At 39.3% G+C, this 26,178-nt stretch overlaps 1 protein-coding gene across 4 annotated transcripts in view; it reads right to left on the bottom strand.

The window, feature by feature from the left end:
• Positions 1 to 26,178, bottom strand: part of LOC124168482 (serine/threonine-protein phosphatase 2A 56 kDa regulatory subunit gamma isoform-like) — a 364,148-nt gene that overhangs the window by 140,759 nt on the left and 197,211 nt on the right. The window contains exon 1 of one of the 4 annotated variants that reach the window (XM_046546766.1): positions 11,013 to 11,879. The exons of the other annotated variants lie outside the window; for them this stretch is intronic. Coding sequence (XP_046402722.1) covers positions 11,013 to 11,325 — 313 coding nt within the window. The 5' untranslated portion in view covers positions 11,326 to 11,879. Of the gene's footprint in view, positions 1 to 11,012; positions 11,880 to 26,178 lie in introns of those variants that run through there. 4 annotated transcript variants of the gene reach the window in all.

The following is a 26,178-nucleotide window of genomic DNA, read 5'->3' as shown; positions in this document are numbered from 1 at the left end:
TCAATCCCTCTCTCTTTCCCTCTCTAGCCGGAAAGAAGTCTGAAACCCGGGGTCGGAAGCGATCAATCGAGTGAGCCATAATAAATAGCCACATGTCGGCACTTGGCTAAAGGATTCGCCACGTAACATGCCACTTGTAGAAGCTCAATACCCAACTGTGAAGGCATTTAAGGAGGTTCTGCTACAAATATCCGAATTAAATTACAACTTCAATCCAACATCCACAATCTTTTTGACAGTCCTTTTTCATGCATTACTTCAATTCTCAAAAACAAAAAATGGTTCACAAGGCATACAGATAATGTAAGAAAGCTATCGACTAAAACTATCCACCCGCTTGAGCTAATAACGGCGCCATATTTAGCGAACGCTAAATATTTACGGTAGAGAGTGGGTTACCGTTTACAAATTTTCTTTGCAAAACAAGATTTTATAATGGCATTGTAAAAATAATTACCTCTAACGAAGATTTCACACTGGCTGTGACAGTTTTCAAATATTTAAGAACAATTTACATCAATCGTGATTTTTTCATGCATTCGCGAAGTTCACAAGTCTTCGTATCTTAGCAGAACCTTCAGCTAGGGAAAAGGTACTTCTGCTGAACCTTCAACAGCATACTTTTACTGACTTCGTGAGCTATTACTTCATAGAGCTATATCACAACCAATAAGACGAATTTTCTACTACTTCGTGACGCCCTGTCATCAATCTAAAGGAAAAATGGTTCGAAATGAAAAAAATATCTTTAATCCCATTTAATTTCTACCCACCGGTTAATTCTGTCACCCCTCAGATGAGGCTTCGTAAATTAAAACCCATTTATCTCGGGATGAAGCCTCAATTCTGTAGAAAATTAGCAATGACTAATGCTCCTTTTTTACGAATGGGAATATCCCAGCTTTAATTATTTTTCCCAATTTGTACATGAGGTATTAAATTCTGAAAGTCCAAATCGAGTAAAATCATAAATAACGCCACAAACAAAAGAAGTCGAACTGGGTGTAAGTTTCACGTAGGACGACCGAGGTCGTTCATTCAGACACGAAACCGCAGTGCATTTAACTAATTCGGTAGGTAAGTTACAGCGAATTTATTTTCTGAATCGATCTATTCTCTCGCAAATTTAAAATGGAAAATGCGAATGTTTAAGCCCACCTTTCATGTACTGGTGACGTCAATAGAAATTTGGCTCGTCAACTCGGTCGGAGACCCGATCCTTGGCGAATGTTGTTCACTAAAGTATAAATTACAACAAAACATCTGACATGGATGCGCGGGGTCGAGGAGTTGCGGGGAAGCGGTGAGCCGATCGGCAAGAGTTAGTGACGTCATTAACTTATCAGCGAAAGGCCAAGCCCGTCGATTTTTCGCTGCGAATAGCAAGAGAAGCAGGCGACGGATCGAACAGCGGGAAAATACGGGTCTCTATTTAAAATCTAACAGAACGTGAACAGATCGTGAAAAAGCCCATAATTTGTTAGTCTCACGGAATTAATAATCACATCACGAGTAATTTCTACATTACAGGGTGTGACTGTCTAACTGGGAAGGTAATACCGGCAGCCGGCGAGGGCGGACCGCGCCCAAACCACCGAACAGGCGCCGGAAAAATATTACTATCGACACGCCCCACACGAAAGTCATTCCGAGATAACAGGCATGTTGCGCGCGAGCCATGTACACTATTTGAAAATATTTATCTCCAGCTTTCACTACACTGGCTGACAGAACAAAGGCTTCGCAAGCCTATCGAACTTCAACAACAATATACCCATGGAAGAAGGAGAATAATGCCTTTAAAAAAATAAAACTTTAATCCAAGCTTTTACAAGCAGACGATTGAACAAATATTTGCATCTCCATGGACTTCTATCAGTAAATACACGCAAAAAAGGGCGGTTGCGTAATTAATTGATGCTTTCTCCGCGCAGAATTTTATTTTTCTCCGCGAGGTCTGAATTTCAGTACAAACAATTTTGGATAATTTTACATGAATGCAATTCCATAGGTGAAAATAATGGAATTTAAGTTTAAAATTAAGCTGCTCAAACGTATGAGTACAGTATTTTCTTTGATGAAAATCTATATTCACATGGATTTCCAAACGCAGCTACGTACCAAATAGCACAACTGATACAAAAATAATTTTAGTTAGTTTTCCGAGGGGAAATTTAATCAGGAATAATAGCAAAATAAAACCTAATACTTCAAAATACCAAAAAGGAGAAACGATCAGCAAGATATCGTGTAAAGTGTGGTTTGAAAGAACAGATAGAACTAGCGGCATTTCTCAACTCCAATTGAGAGGATTTGCTTCATAATTTATACTTGTTTCACTTCCAAAACTTATACGCACTGGCACTCTTCTAACATGTATGCACAGATATTTTCAACCTTAAACTGTGTCACTACTAAACGATAAGTGGTACCAACTAACTGCTGGGTACAACTATACAAATACTGAAAAGCGACATAGTAAGATGTCAACTCATGCAAGGCCATTTGTAAGCCACGATAACTCGCTACTAAATATTAAAATATAATATTAAATATCTCGTGCATGATAATAAACGATCCTCATTCACCAGTTATCAGTAATATTTTTAATTAACACATCATTTTGACAGCCGACAAGTTGAATGTATAATTAACCTAAATAGACAGGGTCGACGGTTTATGTGTGGATGAAATCACTCGCACATGCTCTCGAACAAACAGTATTAAATAGGTGAGCTCAGAGGAATTAGGTAGATTATCTTGTCCGAAATGAATATTTTACACGACAGTTTCTATAAATCTGAGAACATCTACAGACAGAACATGAAGCAATCAGATCTCTCCCTTATTGTACCTTTTCTAACGAAGCAATCAATATAATGTCTTATTGGAACGAAAAGCTGGTCATTTTCATCTAAAGTAAAATGGTAAAACATAAGAATTTACAACTTTTAAAATCATGATTCGCCAGTTATTTGAGCAATATAATTGGAATTTTTAAGAGAAAAACAACAATATCACGCATTTCGCCAAGGATACATAAAAATAATGACAATATTCAAAACTTGTGTCGTAATCACCTTGGTAAGGTCATTTAAGGCGATAGTTCTGTACGATTGGCGTTCATCTAATTCATTACCAACAGAGTAACAAGATGCGTCACGTTGAATATTTGTTTTATTTTGTAGTAGAAAGACAAAGCCCGCGGCATCTCCAAAATATTTTTGTTTTGGTACCTCCCATTATTCCAACAGCCTCTTCAATTTCAGTAAGACGAGCTCGCCATAACTTTAAAACAGCCATAGAGGCATTTCCAGCACAAATCTCGCAAAACCAAAGAAACATCGCGTTAAGCGGAAACAGAATATTATTCACTACAGGAGGTTCATACGTCAACGTCAAAAATCGAATGAAGAATGGCGTCATGAATATGCAAGCAGCCACAATTGCAGCCAAACGAAAGTGGAAGCGTTAAGCCGAATGATTCGCACCTTAAACATTGTTACTCCGATGTAAATTTGAAAATATTTACAGAACATCAGCAAAGCAAGTCATGTATCCTAAGAAAAACTCGACATTCATTACGGAAAAGTATATTATTAAAATTATAACAGTTCCAGAGTTAATGCCAAGTTATTAAAATATTTTAACTTTAATTTTTCCTTATAATGTTTTAAATTTTCCGACCATGGTTTCGTTACAGGGTAACACCTAGAAAATGATACCCTGCAACATAACCGGAATAATAGTCGGAAAATAAAATATCAGATAGAAAAAGCGAAGTTTCAATTCCTTCAACTCCTACGATAAAAGGTTTCCACGAAGTCACGTTCGCTACTATTAATTACTACGAATGACTAATTGAAACAAGTTTATTTTTACACCCGATCGATAAAATTCACTGTGAAAATGACAAAAACTAAAAGTATGTCATTAATAGGGCCAAAAAGGATATATTAGGATATTTTCTACAAAAGAAGTTTTAAGTAGGTTCAATAAATCATGCTTTTAATTCACATTTCGTTACTGGAAGGAGCTATAGCAGCTAAAATAATATAAATACAAATTCTCTGACAGTGCAATTGATTCACAGATAACCTAATATACGGCCTTAAACGTTGCTGCTATCGTTTCCTGGGTAGCCAGCGCGTATTTTGGCATCCTTCTGACCAGAAAATGCTGGCGAAACTGTCGTCTTTAAGCATTTCAATTCCATAAGCGAGCATTGAATAGCCAGTCCAGTTTCACTCTTATTGAACAACTGAGGAACGCTGTGTACACTATTGCACCCTAATCTGTCTCATAAAGTTTCTCTAGAGCCTCGAGAAATATCTCTTAGCCTTAAAAGCTGCAGGGCAAGTGGCTCGCCATTCGTCGGGGCCATGTGGCTCTGAGTGTTCAGTCTCGAGAGCCTTGTGGCCTCTCAGACTGCAGCGCCGCGCAGTCAGTAATAAGAATAACCCATCCACCAACACACCCAGAATATTACATCCGCAATATCCGACATACCCATGAACAGAAGAGGAAACAAACGTCTCCCGCCTTTGATATACCTTTTTTCAAACGAAATAGCCATCATAAAGGCTTTGTGGAACGCAAAGCTGGACATTTTCGTCCACTAAAGGAAAACTCAATATACATATTTAAATTTGTTTAAGAGAGAAATAACAATATCAAGTCTTTTGCAAGGAAGCTTTTACAAGGAAACAAGAATTATGACTAGACCATGGACTAGACTCAAAACTTGTATCGTCATCCAGCGCTGAGAATACATATAGATATCAAAAATAGTATCCGTAAACATACAAATTTAAATTTGTTTAAGAGAGAAATAACAATATCAAGTCTTTTGCAAGGAAGCATTTACAAGGAAACAAGAATTATGACTAGACTCAAAACTTGTATCGATATCCAGCGCTGAGAATACATATAGATATCAAAAATAGTATCCGTCAACAAAATTAATCGGGAAACCTGATGAACGGCGGCAAGCAACTATCATTAAAACTATAGTGAAATCTCTCGCATAGGGCCGTAATATAGAAATGACACCTAAAAATGGAGCTCAGAAGAGAAAAATAGAAATCGTAATGAAAATTTCAAGCTAACACTAACCGTGACAATGGATAATTACTTAAAGCATAAGAGACAAAACGCTAAATCACTATCGCTTCCTCCCATAAAAAGAACGCCTCAAAAGTATAATTAGGATTAAAATAAAATAATGAATAGTTAAAAATTATTCCTATATGACTATTGCAAATAATAGCATCAAACCCAGAAGAAGTCTTTCCACTGCCAATAAATTCGGTTCATTCAACCATTTTTCCATCATATTCTCATCGTCAGCATTTCCCAGTTACATTTTTATCTATTCTATCACGTCAAGCAATTTTCACTTACCCTTAGAACTTCACGAGGCATCTCCATTCACACCATTAATTACAAAACCTCAATTTACTTCAGGTAAAGCAACACCACAATAAGCCAAAGAAACCCAATTATTTCCTGTACTTAAAGAGATTTTCAACTCTCTCACTAAAGTGAACTAGTACTTGAAACTATCTTTTTCAAGTAAACCATTAAAAATGTAATTTTAAGAAACCAAAGGTGAGTTTCACAAAATTCAATTCCCCACTAAGAGCAATCTTAACAGAAAGACTTTCCTATAAAAGGTATCCCGAGAAATTTCTTTGTAGTATCGGATTGGCTTTCCATCACGTTGCCACATCCTCGTTCCGTTATCGAACACCAGTTATCCGCCCGCATACAATGATAATTCGAGTTTCGATGTAAGTTGATATCGCTGAATGATACGTTCATCCCGACTCAGTTGTGAAAGGGGTATGCACTCTCTATTATTGGTTGGTGTACTTAGTTCTTTCAATTAGCTTTCAGGCAAGAACGGTCGTTATTTTTATAATTTGAGAAAGATAAGGAACTCTTCTACAATCATCCCAATAGATGCTCCAAGTATCTGCTTCGTATGACTGAGCAAAGTATTTTAGGGGGGTTTTAACCGAGTAATGCCCAAATTGGGAATTAAAATAATCACACTCTCCACAGTCAGAATTCTTCAATGACTTAACATCCGACCTTGCTATAACGTTAAATTAGCAGAATTTTCTTCTCAGATTCTTTTCCATCAATCACACTGTAGGTCGGCTAATTGCAGGAAGGTACTCAAACCCAATTACTGTCAAGGGCTGACTTACAGTTGTACGACCATAGTAGCTTATTGTCATTACACCATTTATAGTCATTTTGAATAAAATAATTAAATCGAAATCAATGTAATTCCGTTACAGTCAGGTTTGATTCATCAAACTGGGTCTCAAACTACGAGATAAACGTGCATTCTGGATGAGCAGGAAATTGCCAATGGCCACAACGAAGCCAATAATTGTACATTTAAACCCGAAACTGCAGTCTCGTATCGTATATTTTCTGATAAGAGCCACTTTGATATCCACACACCCACCTCTCATATTGACTCAACATAAATTTAGATACATAGATAATTTAAGTTGTTCCTGGTATTCAACGAGGAAAATGGACCTGGAGCGAACTTCTTGTAATTTCGAGCACTTTAAACGTGGCATTTCACATAATTTAAATTGTTTCTAAATGTTTACATTGCCTTTTAAAGAGCTGTTATTATCACAGAAAAGGAACGTTGGCCGAGTTTTGTAATCCTATTCACTGGAAATATGGGTGATTGAACTTGTGTACATCTATTGAAAACGTATATGTGGCTTCCAAGTATAATTTTTAATTATTTTTAATAATTGCACTTCAAACACAAAATAAATATGTTTCAGCTCATCTCTCATCATCTTCATCTTCCTAAGATTGGTTTGACGCAGCTCTCCATTTCTCTCCCCTATCCGCTAACCTTTTCATAGGAACGTAATTCTTCTCTTTTACATCCTTTATAACCTGTCCTATGTAACTCATTCGAGGCCGTCCCTTGCCCTTCTCCCCTTCCAACTGTCCTTCTACGATAGTCTTCATTATGCCATCGTGCCTCAAAGTGTGGCCAACTAATTTGTCCCGCCTTCTGCTTTATGTTTTTAGGAGGCTTCCCTTTTCTCCCACTCTTCTTAGCCATGTCAGATAATTTAAATTTGGAGTAGCTGCGACTCCTCGGGATTATAATGTGGTGGTTTCCCTTTGCCTTCCACAACGCAGTACCGCAGCCGTTAAAGTAAATGTTACCACGCCTGAAGTGAAATTAGTGTCGCAGTACTGACCACGGTGGTCTCATATGAAGAAGAGCTGCTGCTATCCTACTGCTAAGACCTATCTTACCCAGAGATAGACTTATACCACCTCGCAATGCCGCCGCTTTTTGTCCACGACTGCTTATTCGACAAGTAAACTCGCTTATATCGCAGCTAACTTCTATATCTAGAGGTTGACCCACCATCCGCAACCCAGTGGACGCACTCGGTGGCTTAAAGCTCAGCCGCAAGATATCATCTAAAAAAATCCAATCTTCTATACTTTCCACCAAGCAGAGTTCTTGAGCTTCCTCTAGGTCCCTACTTTCACCTCCTCCAACATATTCATTCCCGGAGCTATCTCCTTCCACAGACTTTCCCTGAACACAACACCCTGCAGATATATCTTCCTTTCTATTTCCTCCAACTTACTTTTTGCAGCTTTAAACCCGAAACTCCGGTCTCCATTCTCTTCTCATCAAATCTCCGAGAGAAGTACAGGATTAGGGGCCGAAGTTCCACGCCAAACTTTTTCGGATCTTTTATCACCACGTTTTCTCCCAGCCATTAGCTCTCGCGTAACAATAAAGCTATCAACATAGCAGATTCGAGCTAATCTTAAATTTACAAGTATAACGGCAACTCATTAATTACTAACCACAATCTAATCAAAATATGATTTTGAAAGTGTTCGGATAGCAACTAAGGGGCAGGAGTTGGCAGTATTTTTAATATGCGAAGGAGTAAGGAAAGGTAGCTTAGAAGAACATTTCTTTAAATATATAAGGAAAATAAGAGTGCCACATTATAACACAATGGAATAAAATACGACGACCATGGAGTAAATTTCGCTGCATCCTAAAGTTAAAACCTTTCCAAAAGGTAACAATTAATAGCTTGCACTTCACATCAAAGCTCCAGAAACCTCAATTTTGCTCTAGCAGCATTATGTAAGAGTAACCAATAGGTCCAAATTGACAAAGAGGAATCCATTATCATAAACAGGATGGCTACACAACTAAAAAATTGAAATACACCGGTAATTCCATATTTTATAGTTTTCGCACAATTTCCCAGACCATTGAAATGCATACAATACCGAGAGTAAACCTTTACTGAATATGTAAATGTGATTTTAAGCAATTGAATACTAACATTAAAACAAAGTTACAAAAATAACAAATTAATGTCAATAGCTAAGGTGTCGATCGGAATGATAGGTACATTGGGAATGGGCTTATTAATTGTAAAAGATACATCTATAAGAAAAAATCACCATTAGAATTTTAAAGTAAATAAGATATTTCCTGACTTATTTTGCATTTTCTTGTCACTCCAAGAATTTCCGGAGGAGTAACCAACCTGATAATTTAGCCCGCAATGGAATAATTTATCTAATCTTATATTTCTTCAAACATGAAATGCTTTAAAAAAAAATACGCCAGAAAATTACATTGCAATTAGCACAACCGCGAGTCTTGGAGGTAGTAACAACCTCGGAAAAAAGTTACCTTAAAAGTCACCTCAAAATTCGCAAATTCTTCGGTATTTGAGGTTTTCTATGATGTCATTGAAGGGAAAAACCGTCATTTACTACCTCTAAAATCCAATTTTTGGAGAAAAATTTTAATATGGCTATTCTTTAAAAAAGGTTATTCTTATTAAAATTATTATTAAAATATTATTAAAATTATTATTACTAAAAAAGGTTATTAAATATGGCTATTCTTTAAAAAGGTAAACTCTGACGCACAGAACATAACTTTGAAAATGCTTTTTGCATCCAAACGAACAGATTCCTCCATTGCATACACTACATCCCACAGAGGTCGAAAACAACAAGGGTGTTCAGAAAATAACGGGAACTAAGTTTTTAAATTTCTCGCGAGTTTGGAGTCAATTTTTTTATTATGCTGGTATAAATGCCCCTGAAGTATGATACAATTTTCAGTTGTATTCACTGTTCGCTTTGTTCGCGGCAGTCGCTATGGTTAAAGTATTTTTATGAGCTCAGCGATTTTGGCTCACACTTCACTGCTTGTTCGTCAATTTCTGGCCAAAAGCAATACTGTAATGATACCACAGCCTCCATATTCGCCAGACATGGCTCCGTATGACCTTTTCCTATTTCCGAGAATAAAGAGACCATTAAAGGGCCCGTCTTTTTACAAGCATAGATTACATTGAAAAAACTCGCTGACAGAGTTGAAGGCTATCCCAAAGATCGGGTTTGAGAAGTGTTTCGAGGATTGGAGGAAGCGCTGGTACAATTTCATAATACCTAATAGTGACTATTTTGAAGGCAACAAAATTTATGAATAAGAATAAATACATATTTAAAAAAAACAACTAAAACTCCCGTAATTTTCGGAACACACCTCGTAAACTCTCCATAAACTCACATAGATGGACTGAGTCTACGAGAAACTACATGTCGACAAGTTTTCCCAAACAAAGGTAATTTTTTTTATTTTCATAATTTAAGACATAATTTTTATATCCCGGCTACAAATTTCCTGAAAAACTTACAGTAAATGCACAAGGCTCCTCTGGATTAGTCCCACAATACTACTTTCTCAATTACTCTATCCTCATTGTGAAAACTCTGACTCACAGAACTTTGAAGCAGCGATGTATATTATTACTAATCTTAAGGATACCTGTTTTAAGAGTTTCAAGAACTCAACAATTCCTTATTCACGTGTGATTCGGATTCAACAGGGGCGATGCATTACAGGTGAATGAAGGAACGCGTGGAGCGAAAAATGCCAAAAGATTGACTCAAAATGATAATGAAACAAAAAAAGTATATAAATCTCCAAAATTTCTGTTCCGAGCTCAAGCACGTTCAACGATATTTTGAGAATAACTAACAGAGACGAGAAATTTTTGCATGAGTCATTGCCAAAATAGACTTCACATTTACAAAAATCGAATGTTCAGTTTAGCGTTTCGAAAACGTTTCATTATACTTTTTTAAAGTTCCAAAACTCATGGAAACGCATGCAGTCAAATAAACCACGGCTTCCAAGAATCGAGAAAAAGTTCCTGCGGCAATGGGATTCGAAATACCATAAGAACTTCTCGTTGCCGAAATGCACCATTACGAGCATCCCTGAAATTCCTCAAGCGATGATTTTCCATATACCAGGTAAGTGTCTGACATTTAATCAGCACGGTCACGTAGGAAGGTAGTTTCAATGCCGTTTTCGGTAGATTCAATTCGAGTTTTATGAATACAACAGTCATGGTGCACGAGGGCTTCATAACAGGATGGGTTGCGCTACCTAATAACAAAGATTAGCTGATTAAGGTCTAAGATAACTATAATGCCGAGCACTTGATGAAGTGACTCTAGAACAACTACGACACATAAGAATATACCAGATGTTTCAAGAATAAAAAATATAGTGATGAGCAGTATCAAAAACAATCCAGCATAAAAAATCCGCATAATTCTTTAGGCCTGGTTACAAGATACATAACACGTACAAGTTAATGTCTAAATACATGAACGCGCGAATGAACACGAAAATACAATTGTGTAAACATCCAACATGTGCGAAAGTATGAACGGAAAATATAACCTGTACTAATTTGGTTCATACATTCGTACATGTTCCAAAAAATCATACATTCGTACAATAGTTCCAAAAAAATCACTCATGAAAACAGACATAAACTCGAACATGTTTATGTGCCGTGTAACCAAGCCAATAGACAGGGCGCAATGACAATGCCTCACATCAGCAAGTGCAAGTCAGACGACGGATGTGGTTCGAGTCGTACCTAGCAGCGAGGGCAGATGCCTATGGACGACCACGGTCTTGCCACCGACCACGACGCACGCCGTATCGGCGCCCGAAGACGGCGGCGACGACGCCGCAGACGAACGGCCACTACTACTGCCGCTGAGGCTGCCTCCGGCGCTACTGCCCTCGGGAGAGCGGGGCAGGGACCTCGGGGGCGGAGTGGGCGAGTCCTCGGCCGCCAGGTCCAGGCCACTGTGGAAGCTGGGGCTCTTAGGCAGGCCGCCGCACCCATCGCGGTAGAACATGGCCCGGGACGCGGGCAGCCGGCCCTCCTCCCCGTGGTGCACCATGACGGCGGGGTCGGCCGCGGCTGTGGCCGCCGCCTCCTCCTCCTCCACGGCCGGCCCGCGGACCGGGAACAGACGCCGCCACCACCGCCGAAACGGGCGACACCGAAACGGAGCACAACACTAATAGCACTCAGCTACAATCGCTGCATTGGCTTAACAATTTTCCAACTGAAACAACGTTATATTCGAAAACTAACTACGTCCGACCCCTTTTTGTTGTTATATTTATGACACAGATCAGAATTTATATTTTAACACCGTTAACTCCTTTGATTCCCACGAAAATTTAGGGAAGGTTAATTTATCAGTTGCATCACAATTCAGAAGGGAGTTTTCCCTCGTAAAATCATCTTTGACTACAATTTCATTAAGAAAATTGTCAAACCAAATCAGCGCAACCACAACACCGGCTCGTAGAACTGGAAAAATCACCACGCACTCAACAGGCGGGTATGACTCCACACAGAGCACTCGTAACCAGCACGATCGCGAATGTGGAGACTGAACACGGGTTGCCGTCGGTCGCACAACAGCACGGCACCTCAAGGCAAGAGCACACAGACCACAGACTCTGAGAGACGGCGGTGTATCCCGCTTCGCCCCTACAATCGCAGGAGGGGTGCAAAGTTTGGGGGAGGAACGGAGCAAATGAAACGAACCCCCTCCCTCCAACACATTTTTTTACGACTTTTTCGCGAGCGAGAGGCACGTAGTTTCCACGCGGTTCTACAGGGGGAAGCAGAGTACGCGACGCGGGTGGCGCCGCGGGCGAGTTCGACGGCTTGGTTGAGAACTACGTCGGCTATTGCCAAGGGGCATCGGGGGCGGGAAGACCCGAGTAGCTACAGCATTTCCCCTACCAGTAGGTACACTTCCTCCTCCTACTCCGTGCAAAGGCACACGCCGTGATTATGAAGATTGCGTACGAGGAGGGAGGCTGGTACGCGTACCGAACGAAAGAGAGCAGACAGGTCCTGGCATCTGCCGAGCAAAACACGACGAAAAATATTTGCTTCCATGTCAGGAAACCGAAGAGGCATCGCCAATATTTGCGCAGCCTAATTCGCTCGGTTTACTGGGCAGGCAAAAATCTACCACAGCCATGACAAAGCAAAAGAGGGGAGGAAAATCTATTACCACATCTTCCTATCGACAGATGACACGTAACGGCGAGAAAAAAATTCAATCAGTGAACGTTAAGAAGAAGGTTCACCTGTCTAATATAATTTTCAATATGATCATACGACGACGGTAATTTGGAAAATCTTAGTAAATACAGCAATGTGTATTAGAATATCAGAGAGATTGTACAAATAATATAACTACGCCACAAAAATATGTTTATAAGATACATAACATTATGAAAAAAAAAGATTCTTTCAAAGTGAGTAAATACAGGCGCAAATAATTGTTTAAAGGAGAACTACACAGGCATGGTAACATGTAAAAGGTGAAATCCAAAGAAATTCTAACACTATATTACCTGTACTACTACTTGTATATTACTATTACTTGTACAAAAGGCCAACATTAATGGTAATTTAAAAATTCCTTAGTAACATACCACTAAAAAGGCTAATTTACTTCCATAAATTAAGCTAGATTTTGAGTGAAGTAAGAAGCTCGGCTGGTTTATCCAGATGAGCGAGCTACAGAAAACAATTATTAGATCATCCGTGCATAGTGCTTGGTTAGTATGAAATTTTCTCGTTTTAGAGCTAAAACGAACTTTCCCTCGGCAAGGAAAATTGAAATGGATACTGCTTATTATCATTGACCGTTACCGCCACACAGAATGTATCCTCTTTAATTACAGAAAATAATTAACAAACAAGCTAAAAAAATTCGATTCCAAAGACCTGATTTTTCTGGAATGTGAAAAAAATTATCTACGAAACAATACTTTTAGCAAATGGAGGCAACGCATATTAAAATAATATTTAATTGCACTTTTCCACGGTCATCTTAGTAAGTATAAGTGAGTATTTCAATGGCACGCATTAAAATAACTGTGGAAAAGTGCATTTTAGATAAAACATAAAGAGAGAATGATTTTACATCCATTTGCCACTATTTTAATTTGGAGTAAAAACAAATTCATAAAAAAATCATAAAAATGGAGGATATAAAATTTGACTCAAAAGCATCAATGTCGGTTCAGAGGACTTACGCCTCAGAAGCAGATAAAACCACAAACGAAATTAGAAAAAAAACAAGGAAACCATTTTCGACGACCTTTTGCAATATCAGGGAGAAAAATGACGAAACAGTTGCTTTCTTCCCCTTAATACAGCTAATTAGAAAAATAAATATAATCACAACTCAATTATCCACACGGTTACGAAACACTTGCGGTCAAAATTAAAATCATTTATCCCTAGTTCGAAGAAAGCTTCGTGTGGAACGCATTTGAACTGCTAGCGTGGTCATCTCTATACTATAGTTGATGAATATTCAAAGAAAAACAAGTGATTGACCATTCACGACTGATGGAAATCCGACGATTTTTACGAGATATTCGAAATACATTGGTGTCAAAAAATTAATAATTTCCTCATGCATGAATTTCCAAAATCAAAACGCTTTACCAAACCGTGATAAGTGTTTAATTCTTATTTTTCGCCAAGACCCATAATTTCAAGCCTCAAAGCAGGCTATTACTTTAACAAGCAGTAATTCAAACTTGTTCAGCCATAATTTAAGATAAATTACAGAAGATTACATCCCAGCAGTGGAAAATGCGGTTTCTTTTCCCCAACACTCAAAATTCATGAGCCACTCGTTGAATCCCAGCACCCGAATGTTCGAAGTTCGATAACATAATTTGTACTGCTATAAAAACCATTCATGTGGGTAATGGCACTCGACAGTTCAGACTCTGAACTTCAGAGACTTGACTATGGGAAAAGTAGATCAGAATAGGCATAAAGATTTCGAGACGGGTGTTTAAGGTCAAATGGAGGGATAGGGTGAGGAACGAGGTGTAACGAGGAATAGGACAAGAAAGGGAGTAGCGGAGCAACATACGCCAAAGAGAACCCGCCAGAAAGGTCAGTACACAGTGATTATGAGAGGACTATAATGGATTATAGTATGAAAAAAAGTCACCTAAGAAGATCCAGAGATATTTGGGACAGATAAAGAAGGACAATACAATAGTACAAAGAAAACCAACTTCAGGGAACTGAAGGAACCAGCTTGGGAAAGATAATTGGAAGGCCCCGGCATAACAATCTTAAGATTTTAGTACTATGCATGTATGTTGTACGTTCTATGTAATTTTCACTGCAACAAGTCATGTTGAACCTTTCTCTCATACTAAGGGTTTATAAATATGAGTATTTAAGAATCACTGTTTCGACAATTATCGCTTTTCCAAGACCTGCACATCGCATTCGTTGTACGGAATCGTCCCTTCGGCGGAAACTAGCATTAGCAACCCCTTGCCATGCTGACCCGTTTCAATTGCTAACCAAACCACAACTCCAGGTTGGCCCAATTTTCTGGAAATACCAGGAATGCAGTGGCGCGGACGATATAACGCGCTGGAGCTCTTGAGAGATCGACAAACGGGCTGAGTCTGACGACGTGCTAACAGAAACGTCATCACCACAGTGAGAACTGATTCCTCGCCTCTCCCCTCTTCTCCGAAAAATACTGAAGGAGGGAGGGGGAAAGGAAACGAAGATGGCAAGAAATAGACCACCAACTTCCTACCATTAAACTTTGGTAAGAACGATGGCTGTCATAGAAAGGTGTAAAAAAATTCGGGAGTGAAAACCTACCATAGTTACTTCTTCATACTCCCTCGTCAAATATTTGTTTATAATTCAATTTTAAAAATATGCCATACAACGGTCCGAATGCAAAGTCTTTTAACGTGAGTCTTCTGAAGACGTTTCAAGAATAGGTTTCATCTGCAAAGGAAAAATGTACTAAGGATGCCAAAAAATAATTCGCTGAATTGCGCCTGAAAGAGACGGCTAGTTCTAAGTTTTTGGAGCTATTTCCAACTACCCATTACATCCTGATAGAATAAAAAGAACCTAAACTAAAATACTTCAGTAGATCTATGGAAGAAATATGTTCATCTCATCTGTCATGGTGGATTGTTATGCCACGACATTGCAAGAGAGACGATGTCACTCAGACGCAGAGAGCCGGGTTCGCAAAATATATCCGGAGAGAAAGAATTCACAATTCCCGAGAAATGCCTGAGACGAAATAAAAGCAGGAGCCTCGAGGTGAACAATCGTCCTCAAGTGCGACTGTGGCGCCTCGAGTCCGCAAACAATGCACACAACATCCCCACAAGAGAGAGCACTCAACGGGAGGAGAATTAAGGGACGATTTTCGAGGAAGGCCATGCCTGCAGGGGACGCGATTCTGACCCCATCCAAAAGAACTGCGCGAAATTAAAAAGCATCGACACCGATACGATGTATTTCGTACGAAAAGGGAATGCGGCCTAAAGTGAAAATGTACGTGGTCCTTCCATTGAGTAATGACAAACTTTGCGCCAAGAAAATATTTTTACCTTGAAAGACACGGAGAGGTAATGCTAGATTGCCATGCTATTCAAGACCTATCGATATACGATTACTTTCTATTACTAAGTATATGACCACCATAACAGAGTAATTGCTACGATTGTCCACTAATTGGCGCAGAAATAGTTTCGACGTGTTCACGCAATCACTCGTTCTATAGTTACTACGGTGATTTTTGCGGGAAGCCATACCAGAATGCCACGCCAGGCAAGATGTCTCGAAACATGATGCCAATATCAAATAGCCAACAATGACGGAGGAATTGCATTTAAGTGTCCATTATATGCCGCTTAACTGACGCGTTTAAGTCTTATTCAGGTACTAAAATTACTCTGGTGGGAGGCAACGCCTACAGGGAACGCGATCCTGACTACCATTCAAAATTGAAGATCATCGATATCAATAAGATACACTCAAGCGCAAACGCTATGCAAACTCAGTGAGTATCTGAGCAGAACTTCCCTGAAGAAATGGTGAACTCGACGTCACGAAAATATTTCGGCTTCGAATATGATGCTTACATCAAATCACTACGTACACGACCACAATGAGAGAAGACACGCTGGTTATTGTCCGCCAAAAAATTTGGCGTGCATGTAGTTAAAACGTCATTTGGAAGTATTGTCCTAATGATACAAAAGCATATTAACATAAGCTGCGAAGCGGGCTTTTCACATGGCACCGAAATTTCGATAGAAGATTTGTCTATCATCTTCTAGTCTTTTTCTCAATGCAGTGTCAGAATTCACACTGAGTCAAACCGGCAGTTTTTTTCCAACAATGCTCTCTGAATCTGAGTGACAGGGTCGCTCTTGCGATTTCTTGGAATGGCACTTCGTCGTGGCAGAGAAGAGGAACAGATTCGTACTAAAAAGTACTTAATTCTTTTAGTTTAGGTTTATCATTTCATCTGGTTAAAAGGATAGTTTGGAGTAACTTCGAGACACGCAACAAGACGCCACTTTCAGACGCACGTATAATAATTTAATTTCAAGGTTCATGGAAAATGTCATAGTTTATCGAAACTTGAGTCGGGAATTAACAATCAGTGGACCGAACAATTGTCTATGACCAGTAACACGGTAGCTGTCGCCATTTACTATTCAGTTGGTGAGCTACACTTGTCGCTAAGGAGTCGAAACTAGTTGCACACCTAATTTTAAATTGGATATTTAAGAGGAAGTCATCTCTTATCGTTGACAGCATGTTTCATATCCACCTTCCACAGTTGATACACTCGAACAATTCCCTCGCGTTCCCTACCTCCTCATCTTCGCGTTTTTTTCCTCCGTACCCGCCGCGAAGATAATAAGAGCGACACGAGCACGATGGAACCTTTCGTTCGATAATGGAGGCCATTCTTCGCGTACCCTTGGCGGAGAAGGGCAGGGTGGTGCCGGGGAGAAGAGTGTGGCGGGTTTTCGGGGTTTCGCAGACGTCCCTCAGGGTTCAAAATAAATAAAAGGAGCAGGGTTGAACTCACAAAAGACAAGCGGGTTCACGTGGAAAAGTATACACCTGTACACGCACGCGGGGATGAGCTTTTTCATTCCAAACTGCACGGAATGAGGCGAAAAAACAAGGGAAGCGTGCGGGGCCGAAGATGAATCCTGGCGGACGCAAAACGCAAAGGCTGAAAGCCTAGCGATTCCCTTCTCGTGCCAGAAGAGTGCGTTTACATTTTCCCAATTCAAAGAAGACATATTCGGTGGTATTATCCGAGAGCGTCCCCCGTGCAGTTGGGATTGCTCAGTCGTTGGGGATGAGTATCTAAGTCTGGTGGATGCCATAGGCACAAATTTGAATCACAAGACAGAAAATGATTAAATGGAAAGAAAACGTGACACTACGTCCCGAATTTCAGATAAAAATGGGATAAAAGCCACCCTTTTGGAAAAAATATAATTTACGCCGCATAGCCACTTTAATAATAGATAGTTTAAGCCGAATGGGAACAGGTATTACACACTGATTGCGGTACGTAATCTCATATGTTATAATAAATTAAATATATGAACTAAACCAGTTATATTAAATATTTCAGATAAGGATAGTCATAAACCCACTGCATTTACTATCAATCGTCTTCGATGTAACCTAAATCAATTAAAGCATAGCAGAGACTAAAATTTGAACTTGTGTACATGCACTTGGTCTAGCTCATTTTTATTTGAAAAATGCGGAATTTTATACTAGAAAACAAACCTAATATTGAGTATTATTTACGTATGATAGTGCCTTCTTAGTAATTTACGTAGGTTAGATTTCATAGCACTCGTAAGGTGCAGGGTTAAACTATATGGCCGCAGGTATTGGTGGATGATAAAATCAGATAAACTTTAAATAGCAGAGGAAATTTATTTATAGGACGGAGGATAAGAAAAGAGGTTTAAAACTAAAAATGAGCCCTAAAAACGATTGCTGATGAATTTTATGATGCATTAGGAAAGTCTAACAATTAAGAAATAACAGCAAAAACTGGGCAAGTTATTGCACTTCAACGCCTTGGGTCGTCCTCTGGAAGAAAACAATTGCGGCATTAGAGAATAGGCAAGAGAAACGAATTAATGACGAAGACTAGGGGTTGGAATAAAACAAAGGTTCACTTGAAGAGTTTCATATCGAGTTGCGTGGAGGAAAAACGTATCCCGTGGGGAAAGAGGATGAAAATAGACAGAATTTGTTGAAGAATTTACGCCCAAGGGGATGTACACGCAATAAAGACAAATGCATGGACGATGACAACACGAAGTTATGAACGAGAATAAGAGGCACTGGTAGGAGCCACTGATGGGGAAAAGAAAGAGCACAAGGAATTTATTTAGAGGCAGGAGGATAAGTACAGAGGTTAAATGAATTTTAAGAAGGCATGTGCGTCTCGCTTACGAGAGATGATGCAAGAAATAAGATTTGCGAAAGTAATGTGATGGTCTCTACACTTTCCCACCAACAGCTACAGCATCCGGGTCAATAAATGCGATAAACATCAGTTTCCAACAGAAAAATATTAAATACATTACTCGGGAATACATGCAAATTTCAACAGCATGATTATTATTCAAATATTTCTGCGATAATGAGTAACAAAAAATAAAATTACTCCACTATAACAAAACTCGCATATCAAATCAAGGCCATCTTTTTATGTTAAGGCAAAAACTACGGATGGTCCCGTCTCCTCGTGTACCTTTAAACAAATTAGTTAAATGTAGAAGAGGAGATTTTATTTGAATTTAAGCATACAATTTACAACAAAGTCCCGGAAGATACCAAAGCAGGAAATATCACGATAAAACGATCGATTAGAGCATATGGTGCTTTAGGGGAATCCATTTGACCCTGAGGATACTCATTAAGATATCGTCGGAATCGACGATGATATGGATCAGAGACCGGATGTCTTATGGAGCGGCTGCAAAAATCCAATGAAACAAGATAGCATCTTCGAAGAGTTAATCAGAGAATTTTTGCCTACTAAATAACAAAAACACGCTCACAGATAAATAAATCTGTGGATTACAAAGCGAGGGAGAAGGAAGAATTCCGCACGAGAACCGCGTGTAGCGAAACACCAGAATGAGGAAATGGCGACGGCAGATGACGCAACGGAAACTCGAGGAAAAACGGGAGATGCGCACTCGGAGGAAAAATATGAGAAGGGAGGGTATAAAAGAATTTAAGGTTGTACTGAGAGAGGAAGAGGGTATACAGAGGAGAATATATGAAAGAGAGAAGTAAACAAGATGGGGAAAACAAGAGGAAAGACCCGATTTTAAGGGCAACAGTGATCACTTAGCATTCCTCGTGAATATTATTTGTCAATATCGTCGCTATTTCTCCACATTACTTGGATCAAAGGGATTGCATAGAGGAGGTCCCATTCCATGCCACAGTACGCTGATTTCTGTTGTCACTTCGGTCGCATTTTATTCGGTTTTCAAAAATGTTCGCGACACGGTGATGAATGCAATGCGATCCACTTTTTTCCAATATTTTGCACTATAATGTTTGCCATTGCAAGGAAACGCATTGAAAATGGATTTGATACAACACGTCACAATGTGAATAAATTTCGTTTAGAACCCCTAATTATACCTTATTTCCCCGTGAAACTCGGATCAATCTGTCCGTCAGCGACGCGAGTGGCGACCTCTGTGAACTCATTTAAATGCGCGGTGGGTGACAACACATTTAGAGGCCGACCTGAGGATCCTCTTTTGCAATATCCATCAATTGGATATTCCTACAAGCTAGGAGCATGCAAACTACACTGTAGTACAGGTATATGAGTACTATGAGTACCGGCGCAGAAAAGGTAGAACGCTGAACCCTTAAGCATTTATATGAAATTCTGCCGAAGCTCCGTAGGCTCGTGTAATATATCGTTTTACTCCTTGTTCATTTGAATACGACATTAAATAATTAGTCAATGTTTAAACGTAAACGATTAATTTCTACGGTCGAAAGAGTGAAGAAGAACACGCGAAAAACTAGGAGGAAGGCGTATCGGTAGTCTTATTCATCTCGTCACGGGCAAAATATTTGATTGGCGCACTTCATTGTTGTTTTACAGGTACAGAGAGAACGAAATCTTCGCATTACAATAGTTTCAGTCATTCTTCCCGCCGACACTTTTTAGTATCATTAACACAAAAGAATTTTAACCTAAAAACCCTTGAGCTCTGGTGATGGAGGCGGGTGCTTTACGGATAGGGTGAGAAACGAGAAGGTTCACCGAAGAATAGGAGAAGGAAGGGAACTGTGGAGCACCAAACGCCGGAGAAGAACCAGGAAAACCGGAGAAGTGGATATGCTATGCCGTAAGACACAGTGATTATGTGAGAAATGTAATTGAAGAGATAGTCGATGGTACTAAAAGCGAGGAAGGCCAAGAGATAAGTAATTGGGGCAGGTAATGAAGTCTCAAGGAAGAAGAATGGGGAACTTGATGGACCTATGTCGCTAAGGAAATGGTGAAATGAACGGCTGCAGAAAACGCGAAAGTTGCCGCCCACTTTTCATGAATAGGGTGGTTTCCTATTATTTTTTTATTCCCTAAATCGAAAGATTATTACTCCTGGAGTACGTATTTCACGCTTTTAGATTTTTAAATGACGATATCTATTTTTCGCGATTAAATGAAAAGTGGAAATTTTCAAGCGCGCGAAAACGCGACGGGTAAGTATGAATGCCGGGAAATCTCCCCGTGTGAAGTATTTCTCGTTCCCGCTGCCACCCTGTGAGGTGACCTTGAGGGAGGCTTGAGCGCTGATACGACGCACGCTGCTAGCGGGTAGCCGAGTACACTGCTAGCTGGTAGCGCTTGGATTAAATAAGGATTATTAATACCTTATCAATCGAAGAAAACTTTCCGACCTTAGCCAGTTTTAATAAGTGATTATTAAGACATGTTTCCCTGAGCTCTGCGCCTCATGCATGCATTGGTAATCTCAGACGATGTAAAACTCCTATCTACTCTATTGCCATTCGTCTAAACCGGTATTTCTAAAACCAAATAATTTGTATATTATGAATACACTAATGGTGGGTAACGAATATCAATCAATGCCTTTCGTTTTCTTTGAAGAAGGAAACTATTGGTGACCTTATTAGAGTTCAGGTTAGGGGAAGCGCGAAATGAGGGAATGAGTCCCTCACAAGGGTGTAGACAGCAACGAACCACGCGAGATCCACTCGAAAGGCAAAGGAGTGATGAGAAGCGGGACCAGCTCGACATAAGCTCGTGACGCCATCAACTTCGTTTGCGGAAGGGTTTTTCGTGGCACAATGTTCGAAAAGTAGGCGACGAATCGAAAAGAAACGTCTTTTTACTCCTATCACAATCGACGGTTTGAAAAAAATTACGAGCGAGCATTTCCTAAAATTTCCGATCGGTGATGGCGGTGAAGCGTAAAAAGAGTTGGGTGCTGGACCATATGGATGAGAGTGAGGGGGCAAAATCCGCGACACCCAGTACCAGAGGAGCTCATGCCCATAGATTGTGCGGGGGTGTTTGGAGTTCTCGGACACCAATATTTGCCCGAAGGCCCAAGATATTACGTATTGACAGTATAGAAATATCTAAAAAAATGTATGGCCAAATATATTGAAAATGATCGTATTTGGGGCAACCTGTTACCCTTTTAGAAATCATTAAAAAAAGATGAGATAGTATTATTAGTATTATTAATATTAAAAGACTGGTAGGAGTACACAGTCGGAAAGTCGACAGTAATACTGCAAAAGAAAAATAAGGCAGTAAACAGCGAAACACTGCTGGCCCGATTACACTGAATTATTCTCGAGTCCCAGTAGGTAAAATATAGTAGTCCTAAAAATGAATAATGCTGATCAAAATTGCATGGCACCTCCCACAAAGAAAGAGGTTGAGTCAATATTACGCACGATACACAGAGGCATTCCAGCAAATATTCATTACGCAAACGTAACTCCTTCGTCGATAAAAATGCATTGGTGAATGTTGATCTAAGCAAGGTGAAGTACCGTTTTACGATGCAATAAAAGTACGCATCCACAATCAAGTTTTTTCTATCCGGAATATCTCGCATGAGCAAAGCATGAAAATAGACTTATCATGCGACGTGTTTTCTCCAAACAAAAAACGTCATTTCAAGGAATTTTAAAGTAATGTATGGAGGAAAAATATCTATAACGGAGCATTTTTTTCAGAAACGCCGCATAAAAGAGAAAATGAAACTGCTTCAGTTTTACGAGCCGGCAGTAAATGAACAAAGAGAGCGATACGCTAGATCGGAGAAAGATTGTCGACAGAATATAAAGGTGTACGTCAAGGGGAATGGAGATGAGGCTCACGAATGACAGGACGGCAGAAGACAGTCCCCGAGTAAACTTAATGGAAAGAGAATATAATAAGAAGGCGAGTGGGGTTCCTTGTAGCACGGAAATACGGCTGGCCTTAGAGAAGTCATCTTAAATCGATGACGTTACCAAAGAGTTAATCCATTTACCTATCAACGATCTCATTAATTTACACTACTACAAGTCCGCTACTTTAAAGACTGAAACTGGTGTAATTTATCCTCGCTCTCCTCTTTCACGGGACAGCAAAAAATAACAATATGCATTTAGTACTATTATGTCTTATCTAAACGCTACGTCTATTAAAAAGTGTTTTCACGACTTATCAAGATAATAATACTTGACAAGAGATATACTTTAAAATATTTTATTTAGTAGCAAAACTTGGGTCCTGAGCCTATGTTTATTCATATATTGCATCGGTAGTTTGTACTATTTCTTGTCATTAAATTATACAAATATTTATTTTTTGTCATACATGGACCGCTCTAGATTCCGATTTTTTCCGGTTATTTATTTAATTCTATGAGGTAGTTCGTTTCCATCACCTCATAATATCCTTCAAAGTATCTATTTACCTCTTGAAACGCGCAAGCTTAGGAATATGATCGAACATCGCCTGACGACACGAATTTCAAACAGCATTACGCCGCCAACCGGTCAAAGACCACATTTTCAAGGGTTCTTTGGCGAAGAGGAAAGAGAGAGGAAACATCGAAGATCGAGCTTTGAAGTACCGTTCCGCTAAAAATAAAAAAAAATACATGCACGACGAGTTCCCCACGGCCCTCAAGAAGGCAATAATTTTGTCATGTGGATCTGGACCGAGGCTCTTGACATGCTCCGGCCGGAAAGACCTTTTCTATGTGAAGCGAGGAGTATTCTGTGCAGACGGGACAGGGGACACAAATTCCTGGACTAGGCACAGGGCGCCTTCCAATGAAATTGAGATTGAATAGACGGAGACGAACTGTCTCGCTATACGGAAACCGACTCTAGTAAAAACGAAAATCTCACGGCGACAAGTAAACAACGGGATATCACGCGTCAAAAATGTTTAAAAAAAGATTAGAGCCAATTATTCTAATGCGCAAAATTTGACTTTCTATATTGCTGCATGTTGTTTCATTTGGTGACGTGCATTTGAAGATCGAAATGATTAGCAACGCATATCTTTTAGGATGTAGTTACCCTCATGAAAGATTTTCGTCGAAACAAGAAAATTGGCATAGCCACATCTAATTTTCCACAGGGATATGAAACACGGTATTTATGAAGACGACTCCACGATACTACTATCTAGTTGAAAAGCAAACAAATACATTTGTTACTACGACAACCCGCTTCATGTGCGTGGTCTTACAATAGCATTCAACAAGAGAGAAAGTCAAAGTTCTTTCAAGAACATAAGAGGTAACACTCCTTTGTTGAGAAACTTTTTTGAGCCATGGTACAGCCAGGGAAGGGTTAAAAAATTGTACACACCCATTAACGATACCCACAATTTTTAAACTAAAACTAACTTCAGCATGAGTATAGTGTTCGTTCCCACATTGGATTAAGTAATTCCAATTGAGAGGAGTATTCACAGACTGAATATTAAATTCTTTTAAAAAATTTCTAATAAAACATGCGAGTCAAAAATAACAAGTTTTCCGTCAATTTAAATATTAAATTACAAAGTTCTGCACGCTCCGCCCGAATATATTATCATTTTTCATCCAATACATGATTCAAAAACGTAATTGATTCGGTGAACTACAAAATACTTCGTGAATGACTGAGAACAAAACCAACGACAACCTTTTATATGTAGCAGCGTCGAAACGCGTCCTGTCTTAATTAAGTCATTAGGTAGATTCTGCGAAGGATCATTCATTCATTCTGCAAAGGATCAAGCATTCATTCATAACATGTTTTAACCATTTCATTCTTGGCCTCAGGAGGAAAAGCCGATGCGCGCTCCTGCATAAATTACCGTGACATACTCGTTGAAATTCAACGGACAGTGAAGATTTAAACGTAGATTTACCACCATAAAAGAAGTATACACTTAATAGAGGATTTAGGCTAAACAATATTTAATCCACGACCTATGTCATACCTTCATAATATTCCTACTGAATGTTCTTATACACATTCTTAATCAGAAAATTATCTTGTTTCACGTTCTCCTAGTGATCCATCGCATTATCTTCCTCCTATAACACGAAGCCATTATCTATTCTGCAGCATGAATGAGGTGAATATTATTGCGATGAAGGACATTTAAATTAGCTATTTCCTCTGTAATACAAGTACCTCGGGGGTGAGAATCATGCAGAATCTATTATATCTCATTTGAATACATGCCCGTTTATTGGTGGAACGTTAATGTCTCAGGGAAGCAATAGGATCAACAAATAAAAACAATATATTTTTTTAATATGATAATATAATGAATGATCCTCTAATAAAAGTGAATTATTAGATTTTATACGATCAAAACAACCCCAAAAATTCATCACTTCAATACATTTTCGGGTTTACCACCCTGTGGAATGAACTACCAAATAAAAATGATAACTGCTCCACGTTTCGTTCCACTCCACGCAGCGGTCAACCCCTAGAATGGATTACACCAGTGCATCTAATCACTGCGAAAATCTAAAAAACAAAAACTCCAAAAAATTGTTTCTCGAAAAAATCCTTAATTAGTGTGCCCATAAATGACAGAAGGAATGTGTCCTAAAAATTTCGTGGCTGCATATTCAGTGCTTCAGGGCTGAGCGTTGATGAGTGAGTGAATCAGTGAGTGAGTCAGTCAAGACACGTCGCTTTGAATAAGAGATTTTCCCAGAGGAAGAGACGTAATCAGTGACTTGAAGGATGTCGCTCACAGGGAGTTCATGGATCAACCTAGGCATGCGAGATGCGGTGAAGAGAGTCTCAGTCGCGATCAAGTGAAAGGAAATTTCCGTCCGCAATGCGAAAGCTGAGTTATTTATACGCTGCTCGACCGTAGGAAGACGCTAGGAACCAACTCGAATGAAAATTCAAGATTCATGCATTCCCATGGCGTAGCCAATTCCCCAAGCAGTATTTCACGGACAAGATCCAAAATGAAGTCAAACATTTTGTGCAGCGAATGCTTAAACGTAATATTAGCATTTTGGGAATTTTCGAGTATCGCGAAATGGAGAGAACGGTATTTCTCCATAGGAAATGAAATGGATCCCTTTAGGAGTGGTACACATCTCTGCACCATTTTTACTTTTATAGCACATAGAAAGGGAATTGAGGAGAATGGCTTCAAAGTAGAATATGAAACGTGCTGTTATTACGGCAAATATTTTTTACCTGCGCAGTTCCAGAGATATCAGACATACTTATCGACGAAGTAATCTTTAATAGCTTGATTTAAATTTGAACAGGATAAGGTAGAGGTTTGGAGGAATGACCATAAACAGTATTTTAAAGGCCG

This window comes from Ischnura elegans, chromosome 11, assembly GCF_921293095.1.
Source record: "Ischnura elegans chromosome 11, ioIscEleg1.1, whole genome shotgun sequence".
In the NCBI taxonomy this organism is placed as follows: Eukaryota; Metazoa; Arthropoda; class Insecta; order Odonata; family Coenagrionidae; genus Ischnura; species Ischnura elegans.
Note: the sequence above shows the minus strand (reverse complement) of the source record. Positions and strands in the feature narration are given on the sequence as shown.